Source organism: Dipodomys spectabilis, unplaced genomic scaffold (genome assembly GCF_019054845.1).
Source record: "Dipodomys spectabilis isolate Male_0828 unplaced genomic scaffold, ASM1905484v1 ptg000422l, whole genome shotgun sequence".
In the NCBI taxonomy this organism is placed as follows: domain Eukaryota; kingdom Metazoa; phylum Chordata; class Mammalia; order Rodentia; family Heteromyidae; genus Dipodomys; species Dipodomys spectabilis.
The window spans coordinates 4,492,413-4,518,832 of NW_024871099.1; the positions used below are offsets into that span (position 1 = coordinate 4,492,413).

Consider the following 26,420-nt stretch of genomic DNA (forward strand, 5'->3'; position numbering starts at 1 on the left):
TACCCAGGCCCTGAATTCAAGCCTCACGACCAACTAAAAACAGAAAAAGAAGTTAGTGAGATACCCTCACCCCATCTAAACCAACAAGCTGAGTGTGTTGATCATATCCTTAATCACAGCTATGCAGGAGGCTTAGGAGAGTTGCACTGGTAGGCAGCCAGGATAAAGAAGGCCAGGTATCCTTCTGAAAAAATAGATGAAAGCAGATAGGATGGGGGCGTGGTTTAAGTGGGAGAGTGCCTGCCTAGCAAACACAGAGCCCTGAGTTCAAATCCTAATACTGAAAAAAAAAACTCAAACCAAAAAGTATACACACGAGAGTAGCAGCTACTTCTGCGCGTCTTGGGGCCTTTCAGAAGCTTCGTTTGTCACTTTCCCTGGCTCACTCATGAATCCCTCTTTTTCCCCCAGCTTCGGCTCACTGGTTTGCTGTCCAAAATGATATTCCTCACAACACTACCTTTATTTTGGATTATGATTTCAGGTAACAACCCCCCCCCCCCCCCAAACTGGGGGTATATGGGGCTGCTGTCGTCCTGATTATATTATTATTATTATTTGGTCCTAAGAGCCCCTAGGCCATTGATTGGCAGGTGATGGGAGTTGGAGGTTGGTCATTGGGTACGGGAGCTGTCATTCAACCTGTGCCCCTCTGCCCCGTTCTCAGCCCCAGGGCCATTGATTGGCAGGTGATGGGAGTTGGAGGTTGGTCATTGGGTACGGGAGCTGTCACTCAACCTGTGCGCCTCTGCCCCGTCCTCAGCCCCAGGGCCATTGATTGGCAGGTGATGGGAGCTGGAGGTTGGTCATTCATTGGGTAGGGGAGCTGTCAATCAGCCCGTGCGCCTCTGCCCCGCCCACAGCCTCCCGGGGCGGCCACTGGAGCGCGTGGATGCCCGCGTCCATCTCGGCCTTCGAGGGCACCTGTGTCTCCATTCCCTGTCGCTTTGACTTCCCGGATGAGCTGCGGCCGGCGGTGGTGCACGGGGTCTGGTACTTCAACAGCCCCTACCCCAAGAACTACCCCCCGGTGGTCTTCAAGTCCCGCACGCAAGTGGTCCACGAGAGCTTCCAGGGGCGCAGCCGCCTGCTGGGGGACCTGGGCCTACGGAACTGCACCCTGCTGCTCAGCACCCTCAGCCCGGAGCTGGGGGGCAAGTACTATTTCCGAGGAGACCTGGGGGGCTACAACCAGTACACATTCTCGGAGCACAGCGTCCTGGACATCATCAGTGAGTCCCCGGGGCTGGGTGGGGTAAGGGGGGCTCCCCCCGCCCGCCTGGCAGCTCTGGAAGTTAAGGCTAGAGCTCCATCACTTAAGCCTCGGGCTGGCTTCGAACCGTGATCCTTAGATTTCAGCCTCCTGAGTAGCTAGGATGACAGGCGCCAGTTATCAGTGTCTGGTGAAACGTTTGCTTTTATTCTGGGAGCACACGGGGAGGGGGTGACTCAAGGCAGTAGGCCATGATTAGGGGGCGGCTGAGTGTCTCTGCTTTTGCTGGGTGACCTTAAGTAAGTTAATTGTCTTCCCTGGACCTGGCTTTCCTTTGGTGTAAAGTGGAGATGAGAACACTTGTAGCTACTCAGGATGGGTTTGGAGGCTAAAGGTTGGAAACGAGCTCAAGTCATAAAGTCCTAAAGCCTCTTATCTCCACTTAACCAGCACAAAGCTGGACTGGAGGTGTGGCTCAGGTGGTAGAGTGTCAGCTATGAACAAGAGTGTGAAGCCCTGTAATGGCACACACACACATGCACACACACACACACACACACACACACACACACACACACACAAAGAACAGAGTGTACAGCTTTGTGAGTGAATGGTTGTCAGGGCTGCTGCCTGCACCTGGCACCGGGTGCCCAGCTCTAGCTTGCAGGCTGCAGGTCATTGCACCTGGCCATTCAGAATTTTCCACAGGAACAAGATTGTCTACTATTGGCTGCTACTTAACATATAAATATATATACACATGGTCAGGAAGGTGGCTCAGTGGTAGATGCTTGCCTTGCATGGATGAGGCCCTGGGTTCGATTCCTCAGCACCACATAGGTAGAAAAAGCCAGAAGTGGTGCTGTGGCTCAAGTGGTAGAGTGCTAGCCTTGCTAGCCTTGAGCTGAAGAGGGGCAGTGCCTAGGCCCATGACTGACAAAAGAAAATAAGAAAAGGAAAAAAAAGAAAACAAGGGTTGGAAAGGTGGCTCAGTGGTAGAGTGCTTGCCTTGCATGCATGAAGCCCTGGGTTCAATTCCTCAGCACCACATAAGCAGAAAAAGCCAGAAGTTGCCCTGTGGCTCAAGTGGTAGAGTGCTAGCCTTAAACTGAATCGCTGAGGGACAGTGCCCAGGCCCAGAGTTCAGCCCCACAACCGACCTGTATATATGTGTGTATATATATAAATGTGTGTTTATACATATATATACACACACAAATATGTATATATACATATACGTGCATGTATATACACATAGGTGTACATGCGCATGCGTGTATGTGTGTGTACTCTTGGGCTGGGCTGTAGCTCAGTGGTCGAGCGTTTGCCTAGCGTGTGCAAGGGTTCCATCCCCCACACTGCCTCAAGTTCACCCTCAGGAAACAAGGTGCCAGGATCATGGTGGTCCAGGGAGGTGTGGCCCCTAATACAGTACTGCCTTCTCACCTTCTCTTTCTTCTCCCCACGCAGACACCCCCAATATCGTGGTGCCCCCCGAGGTGGTGGCCGGCAAGGAGGTGGAGGTCAGCTGCATGGTGCCGGATAACTGTCCGGAGCTGCGTCCGGAGCTGAGCTGGCTGGGCCACGTGGGGCTGGGGGAGCCCACCGTGCTAGGCCGGCTGCGTGAGGACGAGGGTACCTGGGTGCAGGTGTCGCTGCTGCATTTTGTGCCCACCAGGGAGGCCAACGGGCACCGGCTGGGCTGCCAGGCCGCCTTCCCCAACACCACCCTGCAGTTCGAGGGCTACGCCAGCCTGGACGTCAAATGTGAGCCTGGGGGCGGGCCGGGGGCGGAGCCAGGCCGGGGATAGGCGGAGGGAGATGTGGGCGGGGTGAGAGTGGGCGTGGTCAGCACGGAGTGGGTGGGGCTTCTGCAAGGCTGGGCCGGGTCAGGGAGGAGCTAAGTGTGGACAGAGGCGGCGCTAGATGAGGGCATGGCGGGCCAAGTCAGGGGACTTCGCGTGGGGCCTGGATGTGGCCCTGGCTAAGTACGCGCGAAGGCATGGGGCTAGGGCAGGACTGGGTGTGGGCGTGGCGTGGTGTGGGTGGGGCCTCTGCGAGGCTGGGCCCGGTCAGGGAGGGGCTAAGGATGGGCGCATGGTGGCCCAAGCCGGGACTTACGAGTGGGACCTGGGGCTGGGAAAGGTGGCTCAGTGGTAGAGTGCTTGCCTTGCATGCAGGAAGCCTGGGTTTGATTCCTCAGTACCACATACACAGAAAAAGCCAGAAGTGGTGCTGTGGCTCACGTGGTAGAGTGCTAGCCTTGAGCAAAAGCAGCTCAGGGACAGTGCCCAGGCCCTGAGTGCCAGCCCCAGGACTGGCAAAAAAGAAAGAGGGGAGCTACGTACACGAGGGGGTGAGGGTAAGATGGGAAGGGGGCGGGGATAGACTTGTGATAGATGGGCGGGCTATGAACGGGAGGGGCTTGGGCGGGGTTAAGCAGGAGTGGGCGAGGCCTCTGAGAGGCGGGGCCTCCGCTGGGAGGAGCTAATTATGGGCGGGGCCTGGGCGGGGCTAGAGGAAGAACCACGAGAGGGGGGCTGGGCGGGGCTTCAGGCCCAGACCTAGCTGAACTGAGCCGGGTCTTCCAGTGGGACCAAGGACTTGGGTGTGGCTAGACTGATAGGGCGGGGCTCTAACGGGAAGGGGCGGGGCTTGCTCTAGGCTCCGGCCAGCCAGGATGGGACCAGGTAAGGACGGGGTGTGGCTGTGGCGGGGGAGGGCGGAGTCTGTGCTGGGGGCGGGACTTGGGCGTGGGGGTTGGGCGGTGGGTGGGGCCGGCCGCTGCCCCCGGGGGATGACCCGTTCCCGAACCCCCGCCCCCCGGCCTCAGACCCACCGGTGATCGTGGAGATGAACACCTCGGTGGAGGCCATCGAGGGCTCCCAGGTCAGCTTGCTGTGCGGCGCTGACAGCAACCCGCCGCCGCTGCTCACCTGGATGCGCGACGGCACGGTGCTCCGGGAGGCGGTGGCCGAGAGCCTGTACCTGGAGCTGGACGAGGTGACCCCCGGGGAGGACGGCGTCTACGCCTGCCTGGCCGAGAACGCCTACGGCCAGGACAATCGCACCGTGGAGCTCAGCGTCATGTGTGAGTCCGCGCTGCGCGCAGGGGGCTCAGGGACCCCCGGACCAGCCAGGCCCAGGTGGGGGGACCCACTCAGGGACCCCCGGGCCAGCCACAGAGGCCAAGATGGAGAGGAGGGTGCAGGCCCAGGGCTTCCTCCCTCCCTCCCTCCCTTTGTACTGGTGCATGCCCGCCAGTGAGAAGACAATTCCTCCTCTGGGCCTGAGCTACTTCACCCAGCCTGAGGTCACAGCCCAGGCGATCTGTGCTTTAAAATAAATGCAAGATGGCTCTTAAACACCAGACATCCTCATCCTAGCTACTCAGGAAGCCGAGATCAGAGGATCAAGGTTCAAAGCCAGCCCTGGCAGGAAAGTCGGCCAGATTCTTATCTCCAACAAGCCAGCAAAAAGCCAGAGGTGGAAGTGTGGTTCAAGTGGCAGGACACAAGCCTTAAGCAGAAAAAGAACAACTAAGTAACAGCACTCAGACTGTGTATCAAGACCCAGTACCAGCAGAGGAGGGGGATAGGAGTGAATGACACTGAGGATTGAACTCAGGGGCACTTTGCTCACTAGGCAGGTGCTCTACTACTTGAGTCATATCTTTAGCCCCCCTTTTTTTTGCTTTATTTTTCAGAGAGGGTCTTAGTTTTTGCCTGGAACCAGCCTTCCTACCTCTGCCTCTTGAGTAGGGGGATTTCAGAATTCTGCCACTACACTAGGCTTCTTTCTCTTTTTGTTGGTCATGGGGCCTGAACTCTGGGCCTGGGCACTCTCTCTCAGCTCTTCAGCTCAAGGCTAGTGCTCTACCACTTGAGCCACAACACCACTTCCGGTTTTCTGATGATTTATTGGAGATAAGAGTCTCACAGACTTCCCTGCCTGGGCTGGCTTTGAACCCCGATCCTCAGATCTCTGAGTAGCTAGGATTACAGGCATGAGCCACTGGTGCCTGGCTTGGTTGTAGTTCTAATAAGAGGATTGAAGGCCTTATCAAGTCTCATCAGGTATGTATGGATACAGGGGCACTGCATGACTCAGGTCAGCATCAGGAAGAAGGTGTTCATTAATTCTTCATTCATACACTCATTCATAACTAGCTATTGAAGCAAAGTGTCCAGGAACTGGGGCTCATCACAACAGCACAGCCCACATATATAGCACTTCTGGAATGCTTTCGGTGCATGCACTTCTCAGGCTCCCCTGGTTCACCCCTCTGCTCCCCAAGCCTTCCCTCATTCTCATTCTCATATTTCCAACCATGGAGGTCCTGACTCCCCTCCCTGACTTTTGGTTTTCATAGTCCTGAGTTGGAAATGCATTTTTTTTTTTTATTCTACGGCATCCCACATAGACCTTGTTTAAGCTAAAAATGTATCTGTTACTAGGCAGGTTCTCATCAAGTGAGGGATAATAGCTTGAGGTTGGATTTATGCAGTTGGATTTATGCAGGCGTGTGTGTGTGTGTGTGTGTGTGTGTGTGTATGTGTTCGTGCACGTGCACGCGCGTGTTTGTGCCAGTACTAGGGCTTAAACTCAGGGCCTGGGTGCTGTGCCTTAGCTTTTTCACTCAAGGCCTGTACTCTACTATTTGAACCACAGCTCCAGTTTCTGACTTTTTTTGGACTCTTCAATTAATCACAGAACAAGCAGAAAGTGGTGCTGTGGCGCATATGGTAGAGTGCTAGCCTTGAACAAAAGGAGTTTAGGGACAATGCCCAGGCCCAGAGTTCAATGCCTAGGATCAGAAAAAAAAAAAAAAAGTCTTACATACTTTCTTGCCCAAGCTGGCTTTGAACCATGACCCTCAGATCTCAGCCTCCTGAGTAGCTAAAGATTTCAGGCATGAGACACCAGGGGCCTTGTTTGTGTGATGGAAATTGAAGAAGGCCATTTTCCAGATGGGAAAAGTGAGACCCGGGGATCCATAGGGCCCTGCACACAGGTAGGAAGGGGTGAATAGCTCCAGGATCCAAAAAAGACAAGCTGCCAGGCACAGCATGGCCGTTTGTGTAAATAAAACTCACCAGGCCTGGGGTTCTCTTGGGGCCCCCTGAAGAGGTGGACTAGGTTTAGGATGTCAAGGGTCACATGTGAAGGTGGGACTTGGCGGCCTGACTACCTCCCCCGCTCCCCCCAGATGCCCCTTGGAAGCCAACAGTGAATGGGACCTGGGTGGCCGTGGAGGGGGAGACGGCGACCATCATCTGCTCCACCCAGAGCAACCCCGACCCCATCCTCACCATCTTCAAGGAGAAGCAGATCCTGGCCACAGTGATCTACGAGAGCCAGCTGCAGCTGGAGCTGCCCGCCGTCAGCCCCGAGGATGATGGGGAGTACTGGTGTGTGGCTGAGAACCAGTATGGTCAGCGGGCCACTGCCTTCAACCTGTCCGTGGAGTGTGCGTACCGTCCTTTTCCTTCCCCCTGACTCCCCAGGCTGCTGACCCGTGGTTCCGGGGTGGGGGAGATCTAGGGGTGCCACGGGGTTCCTGGCATCCCAGCCTGAAGCCTGTGCTGGTGCTGCCGCTACTCACCAGAAGATGGCAGGGAGGGTGTGGGGAGGGGTTTTCAGGGAAGCAGAGTCCACAGCAACAGAATCAAAATCCAGCCAGGCACCGGTGGCTCACACCTGGCAGCTCAGCTACTCAGGAGGCTGAGATCTGGAGAATCACAGTTCAAAGCCAGCCTGGGGCAGGAAAATCCATGAGATTCTTATCTCCAATGACCCAGCAAAAAGTCAGAAGTGGAAATGTGACCAAAGTGATAGAGTGCCAGCTGTGAGCGGAAAAAGCTCTAGGACAGCATCCGGGCCCTGAGTTCAAGCTCCATGACCACTACCACCATCAACAATTTAAAATAAAATCTCACAGACTTGCTTGCCCAGGATGGCTTTAAACTAAGATGATCAGGTCTCGGCCTCCTGAGTAGCTAGGATTACTGGCTGGTTATAGCTTTTAGTTCCTATGCTCCCCTATAGGAGCTGAAAGTCCTTGTATGGATTCAGAGTGTTTCCAACTCACCACCTCTGGAGTCCCATAGTCCTTTGCAAGTTTAGGACCCCTGGCTGCCCTGTCTACATCAGGAGCTTCCATCTTGGAGTCTGTGGATGCTGAGAGACCTCACCCAGCCACTAGATGGCAGAGCTGGCACTCACGCCAAGGCAGTGCTGGCCCAATCTCCATTCCTTGGTGTTTATCTAGCATCCTGGAAGGGTGGGTGGATAGGGTGGGGGTGGGAGGATTCATAGCTCTCTGAGTCTGTCTACAAAACTACACACAGCCAGGAGCTTATGATAGCTCACAGCTGTAATCCCAGCTACTCAGGAGGCTGAGATCTGAAAATTGTGGTTCAAAGCCAGTCCGGGCAAGAATGTCCGTGAGACTCTTATAGAAAACTGGAAGTGACATTGAGGCTCAAGTGGTAGAGTGCTGACCTTGAGCTAAAGAGCTGAAGGACAGCACCCACGCCCAGAGTTTAAGCCCCATGACTGACCGGAGAAAGAAAGAAGGAAGGAAGGAAGGAAGGAAGAAAAGCTCAGGGACTCAGGGACAGCATCCAGGCCCTGAGTTCAAGCCCCAGCATCAGCAAAAAAGAAAAAAATATACTATTAAAGGTTTCTGTCCAGTGATTCAGGGCTGAGGTGGGTGTTTCTCACTGTTTTGGGGATAGCAGCCATGACTTGGAGTTCAATCCTGCAAGCTGGTGGTTTGAATGTGTCTGTGCATCATTCAGTCAAGGAGTTCCATGGCTTTGGGTCAGATCAGCAGCAGAACTGGGGACTCCCCTGCCTCTGTTCCCCCCAGTGTTGGATCCTTCTAGCCTCAACCCTCCTCCCCGAGGCCTCTAACTCCGTTGCTCTTGTTCTTGGCCTGGCAGTCGCTCCCATGATCCTCCTGGAGTCACACTGCGCGGCGGCGCGGGACACGGTGCAGTGTCTGTGCGTGGTGAAATCCAACCCAGAGCCATCTGTGGCCTTTGAGCTGCCATCCCGCAACGTGACAGTGAACGAGACCGAACGGGAGTTTGTGTACTCAGAACGCAGCGGCCTCCTGCTCACCAGCATCCTCACCCTGCGTGGCCAGGCGCAGGCCCCGCCCCGCGTCATCTGCACCTCCAGAAACTTCTACGGCACCAAAAGCCTGGAGCTGCCTTTCCAGGGAGCCCGTGAGTTAAGGGCTTTGAGGGTGAAGAGGAGCTCCAGGAAGGAGGGGGTCCTTCTTAAGTCCAGCCCTACCCTACCTCTAAAGCTGGGCCTCTGGTTAAATCGATGAAGATGCTGGGTGCCGGTGCTCACACCTGTCATCCCAGCTGCTCGGGAGGCTGAGATCTGAGGATTGTGGTTCAAAGCCAGCCTGGGCAGGAAAGTCTGAGAGACTCTGATCTCTAGTGTTCCACCAGAAAGCCAGAAGTGGTGCTGTGGATCGAGTGGTAGAGCACTAGTCTTGAGCAAAAGAAGCTCAGGGAAAGCTCGGAGGCCCTGAGTTCAAGTCCTACCACCACCACCACCAACAAAAAAACAACAGAAACCAAAAAACCAAAGATGTCCTTTCTGTCCAGTGGGCAGAAACAGCCTTCAGATTGTGTGTGCTCTTCATGGGGGCCCTGCCCCCAAACCAGCAATGACAGGAACAACTGGAGTCTCCCAGCCAATTAGCTCTGGCCTACTGAGTCAGTATAGATGTATATATATTGTCAGTCGTGGGGCTCAAGGCAAGTGCTCTACCACTTGAGCCACAGCACCACTTCCAGTTTTCTGGTGGTTCATGGGAAATAAGAGTTTCACGGACTTTCCAGCTCCAGCTGGTGTTGAACTGCGATCCTCCGATCTCAGCTTCCCAAGTAGCTGGGATGGCAGGCATCAGCCACCTTCTGGCGGAACCTGGCCAGCCTCCTGGGCCTGGGTCTGTCCCCATCAGCAGACGCACTGGGAACCTGCCTTCTCTGTCCTCAGATCGGCTGATGTGGGCCAAGATCGGGCCTGTGGGCGCTGTGGTCGCCTTTGCCATCCTGATCGCCATCGTGTGCTACATCACCCAGACCCGCAGGAAGTGAGTGGGGATGAGGGGCTGTGAGAAGCCTGGGCGGCAAGCGAGGCCAGGCGCCCCGTCTGTGGAGAGAGGGTTTGGGGGACAAGGGTTCCTGCCACTGGTGGTTCGGGACCTGCCAAGGCCCGGCTGAGCATTTGCCATAGACCCTCTTTGTCCTCCTAGCTTGCCAACAAACAAACAAACAAAAACCAACCCCAGAAATGTTCCCTGCTCACCCCCGGCCAGAGGCTCAGGGAAGGTGGGCAGGGACAGAAGCAGGGAGCCACGAGGCTCGTCATTCCAAACCAGCCACTCTGGAGAGGGTCTCTTGGACAACTGGAGTGTGGGTGGGGGTGGGCAAAGTCTTAAGAGAGAGCGGGGCGGGGGGTGCAGAAAGGGTGAGGAGAAGACCACTCGGGAGTCACCGGGGGCTGCTGTGCCCTGCAGAAAGAACGTGACAGAGAGCTCCAGCTTCTCCGCAGGGGACAACCCCCACATCCTGTACAGCACTGACTTCCGCATCTCTGGGGCACCCGACAAATACGAGGTGAGGGCCGGGGTCATGTGACCGTGCATTCCCAGAGGAGCTGGGTGGAGGTGGGGAGGGGGGCAGATTGGAGGGGGGGCATCGTGGAGGGCTGGGTCAGCCCCACTTTTCCTGGAGCCCCTGGCTCAGGCTGCTGTGGCAGGGATTACAGAGGGTGGTACCGAGGGTGGCCTTAACTCTCGCTGCTGTCTGTCATTGACTTTCCTTCTCCAATAGTCCAAAGAGGTCTCTCCCTTGGAAAGTCACTGAGAGCCCCGAGGTAGGTCCGGGCCTCAGTGTGCCGACCCCCGGGGACCTGGCCGGGCCCTGGGGCAGGTGTGCATGTGTGTGTGTGTCCTTGTCAGCTCAGACATCATCTGACCCCGGGCAGCCCTGCCCCGCAGACCCAGCCTCTGTCCACTCTGTGCACTCTGTCCACTTTGCTGTCTGCCTTCTGTCTGTGGCCACTGTCCTGTGTGTCCGACGCAGGTGGGTGGGGGTGGAGAGCTTGGAGAGCGGGTGGCAGAGGCCATCTGGACAAGAGCTCCCAGAGACAAAGAAGAATCGAACCCAGGACCTGCAAGCTGAGACCTGACCATAGAGACCCATCAAGAAGGGCGTTCTGGGTTACAGTGATCTCCACCAAGAGCGAGCCTCTCTTGAGGAGGCTTCTGAAACACGTAGCAAATTTTCAAGGGCAGGACCCAGCCTAGCAGCACCTGCCTGTAATCCCAGCTACCCCAGGGAGGCAGAGGTTAAGAAGATGACAGCCAAAGGCAGCTCCTGGGGACAAAAGTGAAAGACCTGGCTTGAAAAACATATAGATAAGAGAGAGAGAGAGAGACAGACAGACAGACAGACAGGCAGGCAGACAGACAGAGACAGAGAGAGAGAGATGGAAGTGTGGCTTAAGCCATAGAACAGGTGTCTAGCAAGCTCGAGCCCTAAGTTCAAATCTCAGCACTACGGAAACAGCAAACACATTCCACCTCCCCCCACGAGACTTTCAAGTGAGCTGTAGCAAAGATCCCAGAGTGGGGTGCTCACTCAGGACGAAAGATGGGGAGAGGGCTTTGATCACGGTCCCTCCCACCTCTACCTGCACAGAGCGAGAGGCGCCCGGGCTCAGAGAGGAGACTTCTAGGCCTGCGGGGGGAACCCCCAGAGCTGGACCTAAGCTACTCCCATTCGGAGCTGGGAAAACGACCCACGAAAGACAGCTACACCCTGACAGAGGAGCTGGCTGAGTACGCCGAGATCCGCGTCAAGTGATGAGGCCAGAGGCGGCCCTCGGCCTCCCTCACCGGCCTCCTTTGCTCCTGAGTGTGAGTGAGTGTGTGTGTGCGTGCGCATGCGTGCTTGCGTGGGGGAGAGATGGGGCAGGAAGGGCCTGAGGCAGGGGACAGCAAAGTCCTGGGGGCCCAGCCCCCCCCCGCTCCTTCCCTGCCGCCCCCCCAGCACCCCTACCCCCACCACAGCACCCCTCAATCCTCCTCTAACCTTGTCTGTCTGAGGGGAGCTCTGTCCATCTGTGTTATTTATTGCTACCCCCACCTGGTTTTCTGCCCCTACCCCCCTCTGCCCGGCCCCAGGACCTCTATACAAAGGACATGAAATAAATAAATGGCCTCCATGCCTGTCTAGATGCTGGTGGTATGTGTGTGTGTGTATATGTGTACACACGTGCACAAGTGCGCATGTGTACGTGTCAATACTGGGGCTTGAACTCATCGCTACAGCCTCTTGCTTGGCTTTTTGTGCTTCAAGGTTGGTGCTCTACCACTTGAACCATGCCTCCACTTCTGACTTTTGGCTGACTTATAGGAGAAATGAAATCTCACAAGCTTTGCTGCCTGCAGTGGCTTTGAACCAAGATCTTCAGATCTCAGCCTCCTGAGTAGCTAGGATGATGTGTGAGCCACAGATGCCCAGCAACTCTATATATACATAGCTATATGTATATATATATAATTTTCTTTCTTTTCAACTTGCTATTTTGAAATAATTATGCACACAGGAAGTCCCAAAGATAGAACAGAGCTCATATGCTTGGCACCCGACACAGTTGTTTTACATAATTATAGCACAGAATCAAACCCAAGAACCTGACGCTGGTGTGGGTGCAGGGCTGTGCTATTTTATCGCAAGTCCGTATATACAGCAGCAAGCCACATAAAGCATCAGGGAATCCTGTGAACCGGACATCCGGGTCATGCCCCTGTCCCACCCCTACTCCGGCCATTATCCCCCCTCCACCTGCCCCTGCGACCTCCCATCGCAAGCATTCACTCTGCCTGGGACCCTTTAACATCGGCTTTTGTGCAGATGTGCCAGGTACTGGAGTTCACGCCTGTCATCCCAGCTACTCAGGAGGCTGAGAGCTGAGGATCAAGGTTCAAAGCCAGGCCGGGCAGGGAAATCTCCAATGAACCAGCAAAAGCCAGAAGTGGATGAGCTGTGGCTTAAATGGTAGAGCACCAGCCTTGAGTAAAAAAGCTCAGGGACAGCACCTGAACTTTAGTTTAAGTCCCAGTACTGGCACCCCCTCCCCCCCCAAAATGTGCAGAGATCGTGACAGGTGCGTAATGTGGCTACCGCATTCTGCTCATTTTCTAAAGAAACAGACAAAATGTGGTCCTGACTTGTACCAATGTACATTTACACAGCAGGGACTATCATCACAACTATGATCTACATATATTTCACCTGTCCAGAACTTTCTGAAGTGGGTTTTTTTGATGTTGTTGTTTTGTTTTGCTTTTTGATGCTAGTCCTAGGGTCTGAATTCTGGGCCTGGGCTCTGTGGCTGAGCTCTTTTGCTCAAGACTAGCGCTCTACCACTTTGAACCACAGCGCCACTTCTGGTTTTCTGGTGGTTCATTGGAGGTAAGAGCCTCAAAGACTTTCCTGCCCACCAGGTTGGCTTCGAATCACGATGATCAGATCTCAGCTTCCTGAGTAGCTGGGGTGGCGGGTGTGAACCACCGGTGCCTGGCCTGAAGTTTCTCCCTCCTGACTCTGCCCCAGTCCCCAGCCTGAGAGATTTCTTATAGGCTCCTCCCACCACCCACAGGATTTGCATAGCTGGATGCTGATTGGTTTTGTTGTTTGCTAACCAGCAAGAAAACAAAGGATGCCACAATTAATAAGCCAAATTATAGGAGTCTTTAGTGTTTCCTCTCCAGGCCGGTGGCTGCACCCAAGTATCCAATTGTGCCGCATGGAGACAACTCAGAGTTAGTCTTTTAAAGACAAAAACCACATCCTTTTTAGCAAGCAATGTATAGGGCATTTTGGTTTTGCATAGCATAGACAGAAGGAAATCTGAGTGTTACTTCCCAAACTACTGGCTGGCTAGAACATTTTGAGGTAGTTTTTGCAAAATCTGCTCAGCAAACAACTTTGTGCAGACTCTGCAGAGCAGTCCACAGTTCTGGGGTGAGGAGCCTTTACCCTTGGGGGACAAAATGGCATTACTTCGGTCAGGCTTCAGGCTTAAGGACATAACCTACTTCAGTTTGGTTTTGCTTTGTTTTTTTAAGGCTGCTACTGGGGTTTGAACTCAGGGCCTGGGTGCTGTCCCTGAGCTCTTTTGCTCAAGGCTAGCGCTCTACCCTTTAAGCCACAGCCCAACTTCTGGCTTTTTGGTAGTTCATTGGGGGATAGGAGTCTCATAGGAGCCAGGAACCAGTGGCTCATGCCTGTGAGGGGGCTGAGATCTGAGGATCATGGGTCAAAGCCAGCCTGGACAGGAAAGTCCCTGTGAGACTCTGATTGCCAGTGAACCACCAGAAAACTGGAAGTGGTGCTGTGGCTCACAGTGGTAGAGCGCTAGCCTTGAGCTGAAGAGCTGAGGGACAGTGCCCAGGCCCAGAGTTCAGTCCCCATGACCAACCAAAACAAACAAAACCATGATGCTCAGATCTCAACCTCCCAAGTAACTGGGATTACAGGCGTGAGCACCGTTGCCTAGCCTGCTGACTCAGTCTTGCCTCTGAGACCCACAGTGACCTGGTAAAAGTGCTGGGGTTTCAACCTCAAGACTTTCACACGCTTCAGTGCTTCACTCAGACAAGCTGCCTTCTCCCCCCGAGCCCCAGTGCTCTTCAGCCATAGAGGTGCTGTGGAGGGTCAGTGTCAGGGCCAGGCCCCCATTCTGGCTGTGAGGGGGTGGTGTCAGCCAGTCCTTCCAGGGGACAAGTTTCTCTTCCAGCTGTTTGGCTGTCCTGGCTTGAGTCTTCAGCATTTCTTGAAAGCTGGGAAAGTCCGTGAGACCCTTATCTCCAATGAACCACTAGAAAACCACAAGTGGAGCTGTGGTTCAAGCGGTGGAGCGCCAGCCTTGAGCAATAGGCCTCAGGGACAGTGCCTGGGCCCTGAGTTCAAGCCTCAGGACCATCAAGGAAAAAAAAAAAACAAACAGAAATGGTTCCCCCAATTCAGACCCAGCAGATGATGGTCAAGTGCACCTTTACCCCCCCACACTCCCAGGTCACCATGGGGTGTGTGTCCCCTGGGAACCACAGAGAGGAAGGGGCGTGGCCAAGCCGGTCCACAAGGCTCTGCTCTTCCCCTTTTCACCCTGAGAACCTGCTGGAGCGGCGGAGTCACAGGCACGGGTGGCAAGTACGGGATGCTTGAGTTTTGTTTCTGTGAGTGAGTGAGTGTGTGTGTGTGTGTGTGTGTGTGTGTGTGTGTGTGTGTGTGTTTGCTTTTGTTCTTTGCTTTCTTTTTGCAATCAACAAGCAAGTATGGGGTGGTCAGGATTGGGGAGGGGGTTCCGCTCTCTCCCTCTGGTGTGAGGTACAATAGTTTGGAATGCAGATTTCTCCCTCTCTCTATATCTATATTAATATTATATATCTATATATATATAAAAGAGATATTATATATCTCTTTTGGTGCCAGTCTTGGGGCTTGGACTCAGGGCCTGGGTGCTGTCTCTGAGCTTTTGTTCTCAAGGCTAATGCTCTATCATTTGAGCCACAGCTCTGCTTCTAGCTGTTTTTTTTTTTTTTTTTGGTCCGGTCGTGGGGCCTAAACTCGGCCTGAGCGCGGTCCCTCAGCTCTTCAGCTGAAGGCTAGCGCGCTACCACTTGAGCCACAGCTCCACTTCTGGCTTTTTTTTTTTTTGCTTATATGGTGCTGAGGAATCAAACCCAGGGCCTCATACATGCAAGGCAAGCGCTCTACCACTGAGCCACCTTCCCAGCCCCATGCTTCTAGCTTTTTTTGCCAGCTCATTAGAGATGAGTCTCATGGATTTTCCTGCCTGGGCTAGCTTGGACTCAGGATCCTCCAGATGTCAGCCTCCTCAGTGTCTAGGATGACAGGCAGGAGACACCGGTGTCCAGCTTTGTTTCACTTTTGAACTCAAGTGATGGGCAGCTTGAAGACTATTTTGTGGCTAAAACATGGTAATGTGGTGGTCCTTCAGTCCTTCAGGCCCTCTGCCCTCCTGCCAGGCCAGCTGGGTACCTGAGGACAGACTCCTCCCCCCCCCCACCCCCCCTCTGCCCGCTGGTCACCAGCAGCCCTACGCATGTATGGGACCTGCTGACACCGGAGACACACTCCACTCGGAAAGCACATCCTGCCCGCTCCCCCGGGGACCCTCCAGTGCCCCAACTGCCACAGAGAGTTCAGTTTCACTCTGTAAATTTAGCCTTATGTAAAAGGGTGGTTCACACCTATCCTCCTAGCCACTCAGGAAGCTGAGATCTGGAGGATCACAGTTCAAAGCCAGCCTGGGTAGGAAAGTCTGTGAGACCCTTATCTCCAATGAACCAGCAAAAAAGCTGAAAGTAGAACTGTGGTTCAAGTGGTAGAGCACTAACTAGCTCGAGCAAAAGGCCAGGGGACAGTGCCCAGGCCTGAGTTCAAGCCCCAGGACCAGCACACACATGCATGCTGCGGCATGCACACACACATGTACACACACACGTGTGTACACACACACTAAGTGTAGAACAGTAGAAGAAAAACTTACTAACATAGATCAAGAGCAAGAGACACCAGGATATGTTTGCAAAATTGGGAGTCCCTCCCACCCCCCCCAGCCACCAGCTCACAGCTATATTCTATTAACCGGCAGTGTGTATCTGGCTTTGAGTGTGTAGGTGTGTGCCTGTGTGTCTGTGTATCTGTGTGTCTGTGTGCGTGACTACTAGGGCTTGAACTCAGGACCTCATGCTCTCACTGCTTTTTTTTTTTTTTTTGCCGGTCCTAGTGTTTGAACTCAGGGCCTGGGTGCTGTCCTGCACTCTTTATTTTTTGTTGTTCAAGGCTAGCACTGGACCACTTTCAGCCACAGCTCCACTTTCTGCTTTCTAGTGCTTCATTGGAGATAAGAGTCTCACAGCCTATCTTGCCCAGGATGGTTTCAAATGGAGATCGTCCAGATCTTGGCCACCAAGTCTAGTCTTGGCTTGGTTTAAAGATGGAATCTTGCTTTTTTTTTTTTTTTTTTTTTGGGGGGGGGGGGGTCCGGTCATGGGGCCTGAACTCTGGGCCTGGGCGCTGTCCCTCAGCTCTTCAGCTCAAGGCGAGCGCTCTACCACTTGAGCCACAGTGCCACTTCTGGCTTTTTTCTTTTTGCTTATGTGGTGCTGAGGAATCGAACCCAGGGCCTCAGGCATGCAAGGCAAGCGCTCTACCACTGAGCCACCTTCCCAGCCCGAATCTTGCTTTTTTTAAATTCCAGGCAGGCCTCAAAGACAATCTCCTCCCCCCCCTCCAGGCCCCCATCCAGACAGGACGCCATGCCCCTCCTTCTCCTTTGGCTCCTCCTCCTTCTGGGTAAGGACTGAGGGCGGGGCAGGAGCCTGGGCTCTGAGGGGGTGGGGGTGGGGAGAGGATCCATGTTTGTTTGTTTGCTTGTTTGTTTGTGCCTGGCCTCTCTGTGGTCCCCATGGCTCCTCCTGGCTTTCTGATCACCTTTCAGAGCACCTGCCTTGGTCTGATTCAAATACTTGGGACCAGCCCTGGAAGGTTGAGGTCCCCAAAACCTTCTACACCTGGGAAGGCATGTGCCTGTGGATTCCATGCCGGTACTCCATCCCCAAGTTCAGGATGACCCTGGATAATCTGATCCTGTTGCATGATTACGAGTTCGATAATGTCACCAAGGAGTTCAATGGGACTGTCCTCTACAAAAACACGAAGCCTGGGATGTTCCCCCCTGAGCAGGGGAGGGCCCACTTCCTGGGAGACAAACATAAGAACTGCACCCTGAGTCTCGACTCCGTGTCAATACAGGACAGCGGCCGGCTGGGGCTGAGGCTGACGTCAGGGCCGACGTTAAAATGGATGGAGAAATTTTCTCTCAATGTCTCCAGTAAGTCTCTCAGGAGGACTGGGAGGAGCAGCTGAGAGGAGGCCCCAGCCGCCAGGGCTTAGGGCGGCACAAGATCAGGCTGTGCCTCTCAGGGGCACTGGTGGCTCACACCTGCCATTCTAGATCTGGAGGACTGTGGTTCCATGCCAGCCCCAGGTAGGAAAGTCTATGAGACTGTTATCTCCAGTGGCCCACCGAAACAGATGGAAATGGCGCCGTGGCCCAAGTGGTAGAGCGTCAGCTGTGAGCAAAAGAGTTCAGGGACAGCGGCCCAGGCCCTGAAGAGATTTGGCTCTAGTCTTGAGGGAAAAAGCCAACAGTGAGTGTGAGGCCCTGAGTTCAAGTCCCAATATTGTCACATAGACACACACAGACACAGACACCCCCCCCCCCCCCCCCACACACACACAAGAAGAAGAAAAATACTCAGGGGATAGGAGGGAGAATTTTGAAACTACCCAGAAGAGAAGCACCAGGACCAAGTTAAGTATCAAACACCATTCCCTAAAATTATTCCAGTGACTCTCTTGGCTGGGCAGGCAAGTGGATTGGGCTGGAAGGGGGACCCTCTGAAGCGACAGAGGCGGGGGGCGCAATCTGTGTGGATGATTCCTCTGCTCCACCATTTCCAGTCCCACCCTGCTATCTTTTTTTTTTTGTCAGCTGTAGGTCTCAAACTCAGGGCCTGGGCACCGTCCCTGAGCTTGTTTGCTCCAGGCTAGCGCTCTACCACTTCAAGCCACAGCCCCACTTCTGGTTTCCTGGTGGTTCACTAGAGATAAGAGTCCCTTGGACTTTTCTACCCAGGCTGGCTTTGAACCCAGATCCTACAGATCCCAGCCTCCTGAGTAGCTAGGATGGCAGGCAATGAGCCCGGCCCTGCCCTTCTGTCTTGTAGAGACGCCTCTCCCACCTCGGATCCAGCTCCCTACGGAAATCAGGGAGTCACAGACCCTCACTGCAACCTGTCTGCTGGAGTTTGCTTGCCCCGGGTGCCCCGTCCAGCTGTGGTGGTCGCAGAAGGGCTCTGCTCACACCTCTGTCTCCCTCTCCGTCCAGTCTGTCTATACCCGCAGCGATCTCACCTTCCAGGCCCAATGGACTGACCATGGGAAGACGCTGACCTGCCAGGTCAGGAATTTCTCCACCATCCTCTCTAAGGACTCTGTGCAGCTGTGCGTGAAACGTGAGTCCTGTTCCCCCTCCCCAGTGCCTGTCACCTCCCTCCCCACAGCCCGGCCAGTTATGGTGACACACACCTGTAATCCCAGCCCTTCAGGGAGGCTGAGGCAGGAGGATCGCCAAGTTTGAGGCCAGGCTGAGGCTGTAATAGAGAGACTCTATCTCATAAAACCAAAGGCTGGAGAGGTAGGAGATCAGTCTTGGTGTTTAAGGAACAAACACAAGACCCTGGGTTCAATTCCCAGCACCACAGAAGTTAAAAATAAATATCTAAATAATATATAAATAAAAGAATGAACCAGGGGCTGGGAAGGTGGCTCAGTGGTAGAGCGCTTGCCTTGCATGCATGAGGCCCTGGGGTCGATTCCTCAGCACCACATAAACACAAAAAGCCGGAAGTGTCGCTGTGGCTCAAGTGGTAGAGCGCTAGCCTTGAGCAGAAGAGCTGAGGGACAGCGCCCAGGCCCAGAGTTCAGGCCCTATGACTGACCAAAAAAAAAAGAAAGAATGAACCAGTCTCTCCACCAGCGATGGTGAGCTTTAGGATCATCTGAAGTTTCCACAGAGTTTATTTTGTACCTCATTCATTCATTCATTCATTCATTCAGGAACATATTTACAGTGGCTCTACTAGGCCCTAGGCGTTAACATGGCTGCCAGCTTGGGGCTGGAGGAAGTAGTGGTGAGCTAGTGCTATGTGAGTGGTAGATTAGCAAAGAAACACAGCACATCATTTCAGATAGAGATCTCTATTTTTTTCAAAAGCTGGCATTTAGTTGGGTGCCGATAGTCCACGCCTGTAATCCCAGCTACTCAGGAGCCTGAGATAAGAAGAGTTGTAAGCCCGGGGCCAGTGGCTCACGAATATAATCCTAGCTGCTCAGGAGGCTGAGATCTGAGGATCAAAGCCAGCCCAGGCAGGAAAGTCTGGGACACTCTTATCTCCAATGAACTACAGGGGGAAAAAAATCCAGACATGGAGCTGTGGCTCAAGTGGTAGAGCACCAGCTTGGAGTAAAAAGCTCTGGGACAGTGCCCAGGCCCTGAGCGCGTGATCCTGGAGGATCCCAGGCAGGGGGCGGGTAGGGGGACCCTGGTGGAAGACAGCTTGTCTCCTCCCCTCCTCACTCTCCATCTGTCCTGCAGACACCCCGAAATTGAACATCAGTATCAGCCCCCATGAAGCCACCGTCAAGGAGGGGGAGTTGGTGACCATGACGTGCCAGGTGGCCAGCAGCTACCCCGAGTACACGGCCTTGTCATGGCTGAAGGACGGGGTCCCCCTAGAGGGACAGGGCACCCTCACGCTGGTCCTGCACTCCGTCACCAGGGCCATGGGTGGGAAGTACCAGTGTCAGGCGACCAATGACGTGGGTCTGGGGCTGTCGGAGGAGCTGACCCTCCGCGTGCTGTGTGAGTGGGGGGAGGGAGGGGTGGGAGGAGGAGGGAGGAGGGCCGGAGGGGGCAGAGCTCCCTCCCAAGAAGTGACAGATCCTCACCTCTCCAACTTGTCTCTGGCCCTCCCCTTTCTTCCAGATGCTCCAGAACCTTCCACGGTGCACATCCACCCATCACCAGCTCAGGAGAGCACGTCGGTGGAGCTGGTGTGCGCGGCCTCTGCCAATCCCCCGGCGAGGAATTTCAGCTGGTTCCACAACGGGGCAGCCCTGGCAGGGGAGACAGGGGAGAAGGTCCACTTCCCCAGTGTCCTCCCCCGCCATGCTGGGGCCTACGCCTGCCTGGCGTACAACAGCCTCGGAGCAGGACCGATGGGTTCCCCGGCCGAGCTGGACGTGCAGTGTGAGGCTCCAGGATGGCCAGAGCCGGGGGGGGGGGGGGGAAGATGGGGGTCACAGGGCCCCCAGAGTGTGCATGATGAGGAAAATATAGCCAGTCCCCTCCCAACAAATTGTGTGGGTTCATGGGTATGTGGTGTGCTATTTGGGGGGAGTGTCAGTCCTGGGGCTCGAACTCAGGGCCTAGGTACTGTTGCTGAGCTTTTGTGCTCTATCATTTGAGCCACAGCGCCACTTCTGGCTTTTTGCTGGTTCATTGGAGATAAGAGAAGCTGGGCGCTGGTGGCTCACGCCTGTAATCCTAGCTACTCAGGAGGCTGAGATCTGAGGATTGAGGTTCAAAGCCAGCTCAGGCAGGCTTTGAACTGTGAGACTCATCTCCAATAAACCACTAGAAAACCAGAAGGGGCGATATAGCTCAAGTGGTAGATAGAGCGCACACCTTGAGCTGAAGAGCACAAGGACAGTGCCCAAGCCCCAGGATCGACATAAAAAAAAAAGTGGCACACAGATTTTCCTGCCCAGGCTGGCTTTGAACTGTGATCCTCAGATCTCAGCCACCTGAGTAGTTAGGATGACAGGCATGAGCCACGAGCAATGGTAGATTGTGTGTGTGTGTGTATGTGTGTGTACATGCATGCGTACTTGCCAGTACTAGGATTTGAACTCAGAACCTGGGTACTATCCCTTAGGTATGTGCTCTACCACTTGGACCATGACTCCACTGCTGACTTTTTGCTAGATCATTGGAGATAAGTGTCTCACAGACTTTCCTGCCCCGGCTGGCTTTGAACCAGATCCTTAGATCTCAGCCTCCTGAGTAGCTAGGATGACAGGTGTGAGCCACCGGTGCCCAGCTATATATATGTTTGTTGGATGAGTGAGTGAAATGAATGAATGAATAAATGAACTGCAAGATAGCATGACTCTCCGGAGATCTGTGGGGGGTGTCACTGCCAGCTCTTCAATCTTGGGGCAGACTTGAACTCAGGACACAGAGAAGCCCTACTTTTGATCCTCAGACCGTCAGCTTGACACCTCTAGCCCCCTCCCCAGAACAAACTCCAGTGGGCAAAGACTCCTCACCCTGCAGGTCTAGACAAGAACCCATTTGACAGATGGGTAAACTGAGGCCCACAGCCCAGCCTAAGACAGAAGCCCTGGGCGAGCTGGTGTTGTTGGGATACATTGGGGGAACTGGATAGAAATGTTGGGATGGGAGTGGAGGGAGCAAGGAGGCAAGAGAGGAGAATCGACCCTGGTGCATGCCTGGCCTCTCCATTCTGTTCCAGATGCTCCCAAGATGGTGGAAGCTGTGGTGGAGAACACCGCTGAGATCCGGGAAGGGGACCCCGTGACCCTGTCCTGCCACTACAACTCCAGCAACCCCCAAGTCTCCCACTTCCAGTGGCGCCCCCGTGGCCCCTGGGAAGAGCCCATCCCAGGGGTGCTGACCATTCCCAGGGTGGCCTGGGATGCCGACCCCGTGGCGTGTGCCGCGTGTAACCAGTGGTGCTCGTGGGCGGTGCCTGTCAACTTGGACGTCCAGTGTAAGCATGGGGGGGAGGGGTGGCCCCCACTGGGGTCTCGGGGTGTCGGGCTCAACATCTTCAAGAATACAGCTGAAACCAGATATTGGTCACGGGTCATCCTAGCTACTCAGGAGGCTGAGATCTGAGGATGGCAGTTCAAAGCCAGCCCAGGCAGGAAAGTCCATGAGACTCTTATCTCCAATAAACCATTCAGAAAGCCGGAAGTGGTGCTGTGGCTCAAGTGGTAGAGCGCTCGCCTTGAGCTGAAGAGCTGAGGGACAGCGCCCAGGCCCAGAGTTCAAGCCCCACAACCAACACACATACCAAAAGCCAGACACAGAGAGCAGAAGAGACTGAAAGAGATGAGAGAGAAAAAGAGAGAGGGAAAGAGACAGAGACAGAGAGAGGGAGAGAGAGAGAGAGCCCTGGGGGCGGGCAGGTCACCCTGCTCCTGGGGTGCAGGAGAGGAGCTGGTGGGAAGGTGAAGAGGCCCCTGTCCCGCTGTCCCCCTGTCCCCCTGTCCCCCTGTCTGCCATCTCCCTGTCTCCCCCGTGTCTGCAGACGCCCCGCGCGGCGTGGAGGTGCGGCAGAGTCCGCTGGGGGAGCTGCACGCGGGCCAGCGCGTGCTCTTGCGCTGCAGCGTGGACAGGGCCCGGCCTGAGGCCGTGCACGTGCTGTGGATGAGGAACGGCAGCCGCGTGGCCGAGGGGTCCCAGCTGGTCCTGGCCGCCATCACCCCCGAGGACGCGGGCGACTACAGCTGCGAGGCCAGCAATGCCGTGGGCCCCACAGTGTCCAGGGCCCATGCTGTCCAGGTTCTGTGTGAGTGAGGGGGACATGGCCCAAGGGGGCAAGGGGGGGTTCCTGACTCAGTTTCCCCCCATTGATGCCCCCCCGAAGGCTACATGTGGCCATCAGCTTGACTCAGCTTCCCCCTGCCGACCCCCTACCCCCAAGACTTTGTGTATCTGTTAGCATGACTCAGTTTCCCCCTGCAGACACTCCCCAGGGCTGCATGTGGCTAGCAGCCTGACTCAGTTTCCCCTTCCCCATGCTCCCCAAAGCTGCATATGTCTGTCAGCCTGACTCAATTTCCCCCTGCAGACGCCCTCCCCCAAGGCTGTGCGTCTCCGCCAGCCTCAGTTTCCCCCTGCAGACACCCTGTGAAGCATGACTCAGTTTCCCCTGCAGACACTCCCCAAGGCTGCATGTGGCTACCAGCCTGACTCAGTTTCCCCTTACTCGTGCTCCCCGAAGCTGCACGTGTCTGTCAGCCTGACTCAGTTTCCCCCCTGCAGACGCTCCGCGAAGGCTGCGCGTGTCCATTAGCCCGCAGGCCAGCGTGGTGGAGGGCAGGAAGGTCTCCCTGACCTGTGAGAGCGACGCTAACCCCCCGGTGTGGCAGTACGCCTGGTTCCACGGCGACGGTCAGCAGCTCCAGTTCTCCAGCCCGACGCTCAGACTGGAGCCTGCCCAGGTCCAGCACTCGGGGCCTTACTGGTGTCAGGGTTTCAACCGGCTGGGCAGCGGCCGCTCGCCCCCCCACACCCTCACCGTCTACTGTAAGCACCCTCACTTCTTGGCTGCTCCTGGGGTGACCCTCCCCACTCCCCATATCATCATCATCATTATTATTTGTGGTCATGGGACTCAAACTCAGGGCCTGAGCTTTGTTGATGCTCAAGGCTGGCGCTTTACCATGTTGAGCCACAGCACCCCTTCTGGCTTTTTGCTGGTTCATTGGAGAAAAGAGTTGCAGGGATTTCCCTACCTGGGCTGGCTGGGGACAGCGACGATCGTCTGATCTCTGCCTCTGGATTAGCTGGGATTACAGGCGTGAGCTACAGTGCCTGGCTTCCCAGGGTTTATTTCTCTACTAGATAGTCCGGAGACCATCGGGAGGCGAACAGCCGTCGGCATTGGGGGCTGCATAACCCTCTTCATCTTGGCCATTTGGGGGATAAAACTTCGGCACAAGTGAGGTCCTCCCGCCAGCCCTGATGCCTTCCTCCTTTCCCTGAGCGGCTCCTCCTCCTCCCCGGCATTGGCATTCCACCCCAAAGTCTGCGGGCTTCTGCTTCCCTTCCCTGACCTCATGCGGCCCTCACAAAAGCCTTTGTTTCTCAGATGGAAAAGGAGTCAGAGCCAGCAGGGGCTTCAGGAAGGTTCCAGCAATCAGAGCTTCTTTGTGAGGAATAAAAAGGTAGGTTTGGGTGGGACACGCCTGTAATCCCAGCTAGTCAGGATGTTGAAATCTGAAAATTGTAGTTCAAAGCTTGGGCAGGAAAGACTATGAGACTCCTCTTTTTTTTTGGGGGGGGGAAGGTGATCATGGGGCTTGAACTCTGGGCCTGGGCGCTGTCCCTCAGCTCTTCAGCTCAAGGCTAGCGCTCTACCACTTGAGCCACAGCGCCACTTCCGGTTTTCTGGTGATTTATTAGAGATAAAAGGCTCGTGGACTTTCCTTGCCTTGGCTGGCTTTGAGCCTCGATCCTCAGATCTCAGCCTCCTGGGTAGCTAGGATAACAGGCTTAAACCCAGGCTTCTGGTTTATGAGACTCTTATCTTCAATGAACCACCAAAAAGATGGAAGTAGAGCTATGGCTAAAGTGGTAGAATGGCAGCCCTAAGTGAAAAAAAGCTCAGGAATGCACACACACCAATATATGTAATATATTAGATAATATATAAACATATAATATTATGTATTATATATATATATATATATAAAATATCTTTTGGGGCCCACAGTGAGGACGCATGCCTGTAATCCCAGCTACTCAAGAGAAAGAGCCTGGGTTGCATAGAAAAACCCCGGCACATGCATGCATATGCACGCACACTCATACATGTGCACACACACAGGAGATCTTGGGGGGTCCAGAGGCTGCAGAAGGAAATGGGGGGCAGCCGGCTGTAAGCTGTTCTCCCCTGCAGGTGCGGCACGCCCGCCGCTCCGAAGGCCCCCCATCCACGGGCTGTTTGAACCCCATGATGGATGACGAGGTCAGCTACGCCGTCCTGCGTTTTCCGGAGGCCGACACACCGAGGCAGGGGTGAGGATTGAGTCCCCGATGTGGGGGCAGCGCCAGCGTCCCGTCTGCCATCCCTGGGCCAGGCACCCCTGTACCGTGCCCCCTGGCATCCCTCCGGGGGGGTACCCAGCCCCGGAATGAGCGAGGAGCCTGCCTGTTCAGTATCACACTGTGTGTCTATGTGTCGGTCCTGGGACTTGAACTCATGGCCTGGGAGCTGTCCTTTTTTTTTGCTCAAGGCTGGTGTCCTACCATTTGAGCTACCTCCACTTCCAACTTTTTTGGGGGAGCTGGTTTCTTGGAGATCAGAATCTCACTGGTTTCGAACCTCCAACCTTGATCCTCAGATCTCGGCCTCCTGAGTAGTTAAGATGACAGGCCGGCTCTGTGCTGCATTTTATCTGGCCTTTCCTTCCTGGGGTGCTGGGTGGCCAGCCTGGGGTGCCCCTCCATCGCCTCTCCCTCCGCAGGGACCTCGGCACCGCGGACGCCAAGGCCCCAGAATGTCTCCTGATGGGGGACGAGGCGGTCACGTATTCTGTGCTTCAGAGGCCTCTGGTGGTAAGGGGTCGGCCGTGGGGGGAGGGGAGTGGGGGGTCATGGGAGGGGGACCTGGGGGGAGGGGTCTGAGGGTGGGGGAAACCAGGAGGGGGGAGGTCCTGGTGCTGATCCAGTTGGGGGGCCGGCAGCTGAGGTGGGAGGGGTTTGGTGTATTCTGGAAGCCCTGGGCCCCCCAGGGAGGCTCGGACTCCCATGGAGGGGGGTCCCCCAAGTCTGAGGGTCTGGGCACCGTGGGAGATGGGCCAGGGGTCCCTGCGGGGGCTTTGGGGGGCAGCAGGTGGGGTTGTGGGGGGCCTGTGGGGTGACTGGCAGGGGGGCCGTGACAGCCCGGCTGACCCTTGACCCCGGCCTGTGCCTTTGCCCAGGGCGACTACGAGAACGTGGAGGAGGCGGCGGGGGCGCGCGCGGAGGAGGCGGCGGGGGCGCGCGCGGAGGAGCGCGCCGGGGAGGACGGCGTGCACTACTCGGAGCTGGTGCTGTTCGGCGCTGGGGAGCGGCGGCCGCGGCCGGAGGAGGTGGACTACGTGACCATCGCCCAGAGCTGACTCTGCTGCGGCCACTGGCGGGCCGCCCAGGGGCTGCGCACGCACACAGTCACGCACACGCATGCCCGTGTGTGTGTGTGCAAGCACGCAGATACACGCACAGAGTGTATGCACACAGTCACGCACACGCATGCCCGTGTGTGTGTGCAGGCACGCACAGATACACGCACACACGTGCAGTATATGCACACAGCCACACACGTGCATGCAGTGTGCACGCACACACACGTACCATGCAACCCACACGTACACACTGTGCACTTGGACAATACACACATATGCACACAAACATGCACGCCTGTATACAATGCACACACGTACATAGACATACATACATGTTCACAAATTCATGCACACACACGCACAAATGAATGTGCAAGGTACATGTGCTAATCACACACCCACACACATTCACGTACACACGTGCGCACGCAAGCAGTGCTCATACACATTCACTCATATGCGAGCATGTGTCATATGTGTGCCCGTGCACTCACACACACACACACACACAGCCCCTTCCTCCTCAGCACTCTGCAAGCCCAATTCCAGACCGTACAACTTCCTGTGTCCCCCCCAACCCCAGCCATCTGCCC

At 55.3% G+C, this 26,420-nt stretch overlaps 3 protein-coding genes across 9 annotated transcripts in view; all 3 read left to right on the plus strand.

Moving 5' to 3' along the window:
- Window positions 1-2,501, plus strand: part of Lsr (lipolysis stimulated lipoprotein receptor) — a 38,644-nt gene extending 36,143 nt beyond the window's left edge. Inside the window, exon 12 of the mRNA XM_042668014.1 lies at window positions 2,486-2,501. The gene's annotated coding sequence lies outside the window, so the exon portion shown is untranslated. The remainder of the gene's footprint in view (window positions 1-2,485) is intronic.
- Mag (myelin associated glycoprotein) lies at window positions 404-11,135 on the plus strand. 3 transcript variants are annotated; one of them, XM_042668008.1, is made up of 10 exons: window positions 404-484; window positions 864-1,232; window positions 2,684-2,736; window positions 2,863-2,980; window positions 4,047-4,304; window positions 6,423-6,683; window positions 8,161-8,448; window positions 9,236-9,332; window positions 9,759-9,858; window positions 10,945-11,135. In XM_042668008.1, the coding sequence occupies exons 1-10, from the start codon at window positions 439-441 to the stop codon at window positions 11,107-11,109; spliced, it is 1,755 nt and encodes a 584-aa protein (XP_042523942.1). In that variant the 5' UTR covers window positions 404-438; the 3' UTR covers window positions 11,110-11,135. The 3 variants fall into 3 exon arrangements, with proteins under 3 accessions (XP_042523942.1, XP_042523941.1, XP_042523943.1); XM_042668007.1 differs by having other exon boundaries at window positions 2,684-2,980; XM_042668009.1 differs by lacking the exon at window positions 10,945-11,135 and adding an exon at window positions 10,075-10,285 and having other exon boundaries at window positions 2,684-2,980.
- A 3,255-nt stretch (window positions 11,136-14,390) lies between these two features.
- Cd22 (CD22 molecule) lies at window positions 14,391-26,420 on the plus strand. 5 transcript variants are annotated; one of them, XM_042667975.1, is made up of 14 exons: window positions 14,391-14,463; window positions 16,541-16,635; window positions 16,781-17,173; window positions 18,072-18,359; window positions 19,502-19,768; window positions 19,892-20,155; window positions 21,444-21,701; window positions 22,245-22,505; window positions 22,982-23,245; window positions 23,564-23,660; window positions 23,811-23,886; window positions 24,621-24,739; window positions 25,189-25,279; window positions 25,645-26,420. In XM_042667975.1, exons 2-14 carry the CDS (start codon window positions 16,599-16,601, stop codon window positions 25,822-25,824), a joined length of 2,595 nt encoding a protein of 864 aa, XP_042523909.1. In that variant the 5' UTR covers window positions 14,391-14,463; window positions 16,541-16,598; the 3' UTR covers window positions 25,825-26,420. The 5 variants fall into 5 exon arrangements, with proteins under 5 accessions (XP_042523909.1, XP_042523910.1, XP_042523911.1 ...); XM_042667976.1 differs by having other exon boundaries at window positions 14,441-14,456; XM_042667977.1 differs by having other exon boundaries at window positions 14,442-14,463; window positions 16,577-16,635.

Bases quoted from the DNA above. Each gene is read 5' to 3' on its own strand.
- Mag (XM_042668007.1), top strand. From the start codon at position 439: ATGATATTCCTCACAACACTACCTTTATTTTGGATTATGATTTCAG. The intron at 485-863 runs GTAACAACCCCC...CCCCGCCCACAG, and splicing joins ATTTTGGATTATGATTTCAG to CCTCCCGGGGCGGCCACTGG. The intron at 1,233-2,683 runs GTGAGTCCCCGG...CTCCCCACGCAG, and splicing joins CAGCGTCCTGGACATCATCA to ACACCCCCAATATCGTGGTG.
- Cd22 (XM_042667975.1), top strand. From the start codon at position 16,599: ATGCCCCTCCTTCTCCTTTGGCTCCTCCTCCTTCTGG. The intron at 16,636-16,780 runs GTAAGGACTGAG...ATCACCTTTCAG, and splicing joins TTGGCTCCTCCTCCTTCTGG to AGCACCTGCCTTGGTCTGAT. The intron at 23,887-24,620 runs GTAGGTTTGGGT...TCTCCCCTGCAG, and splicing joins TCTTTGTGAGGAATAAAAAG to GTGCGGCACGCCCGCCGCTC.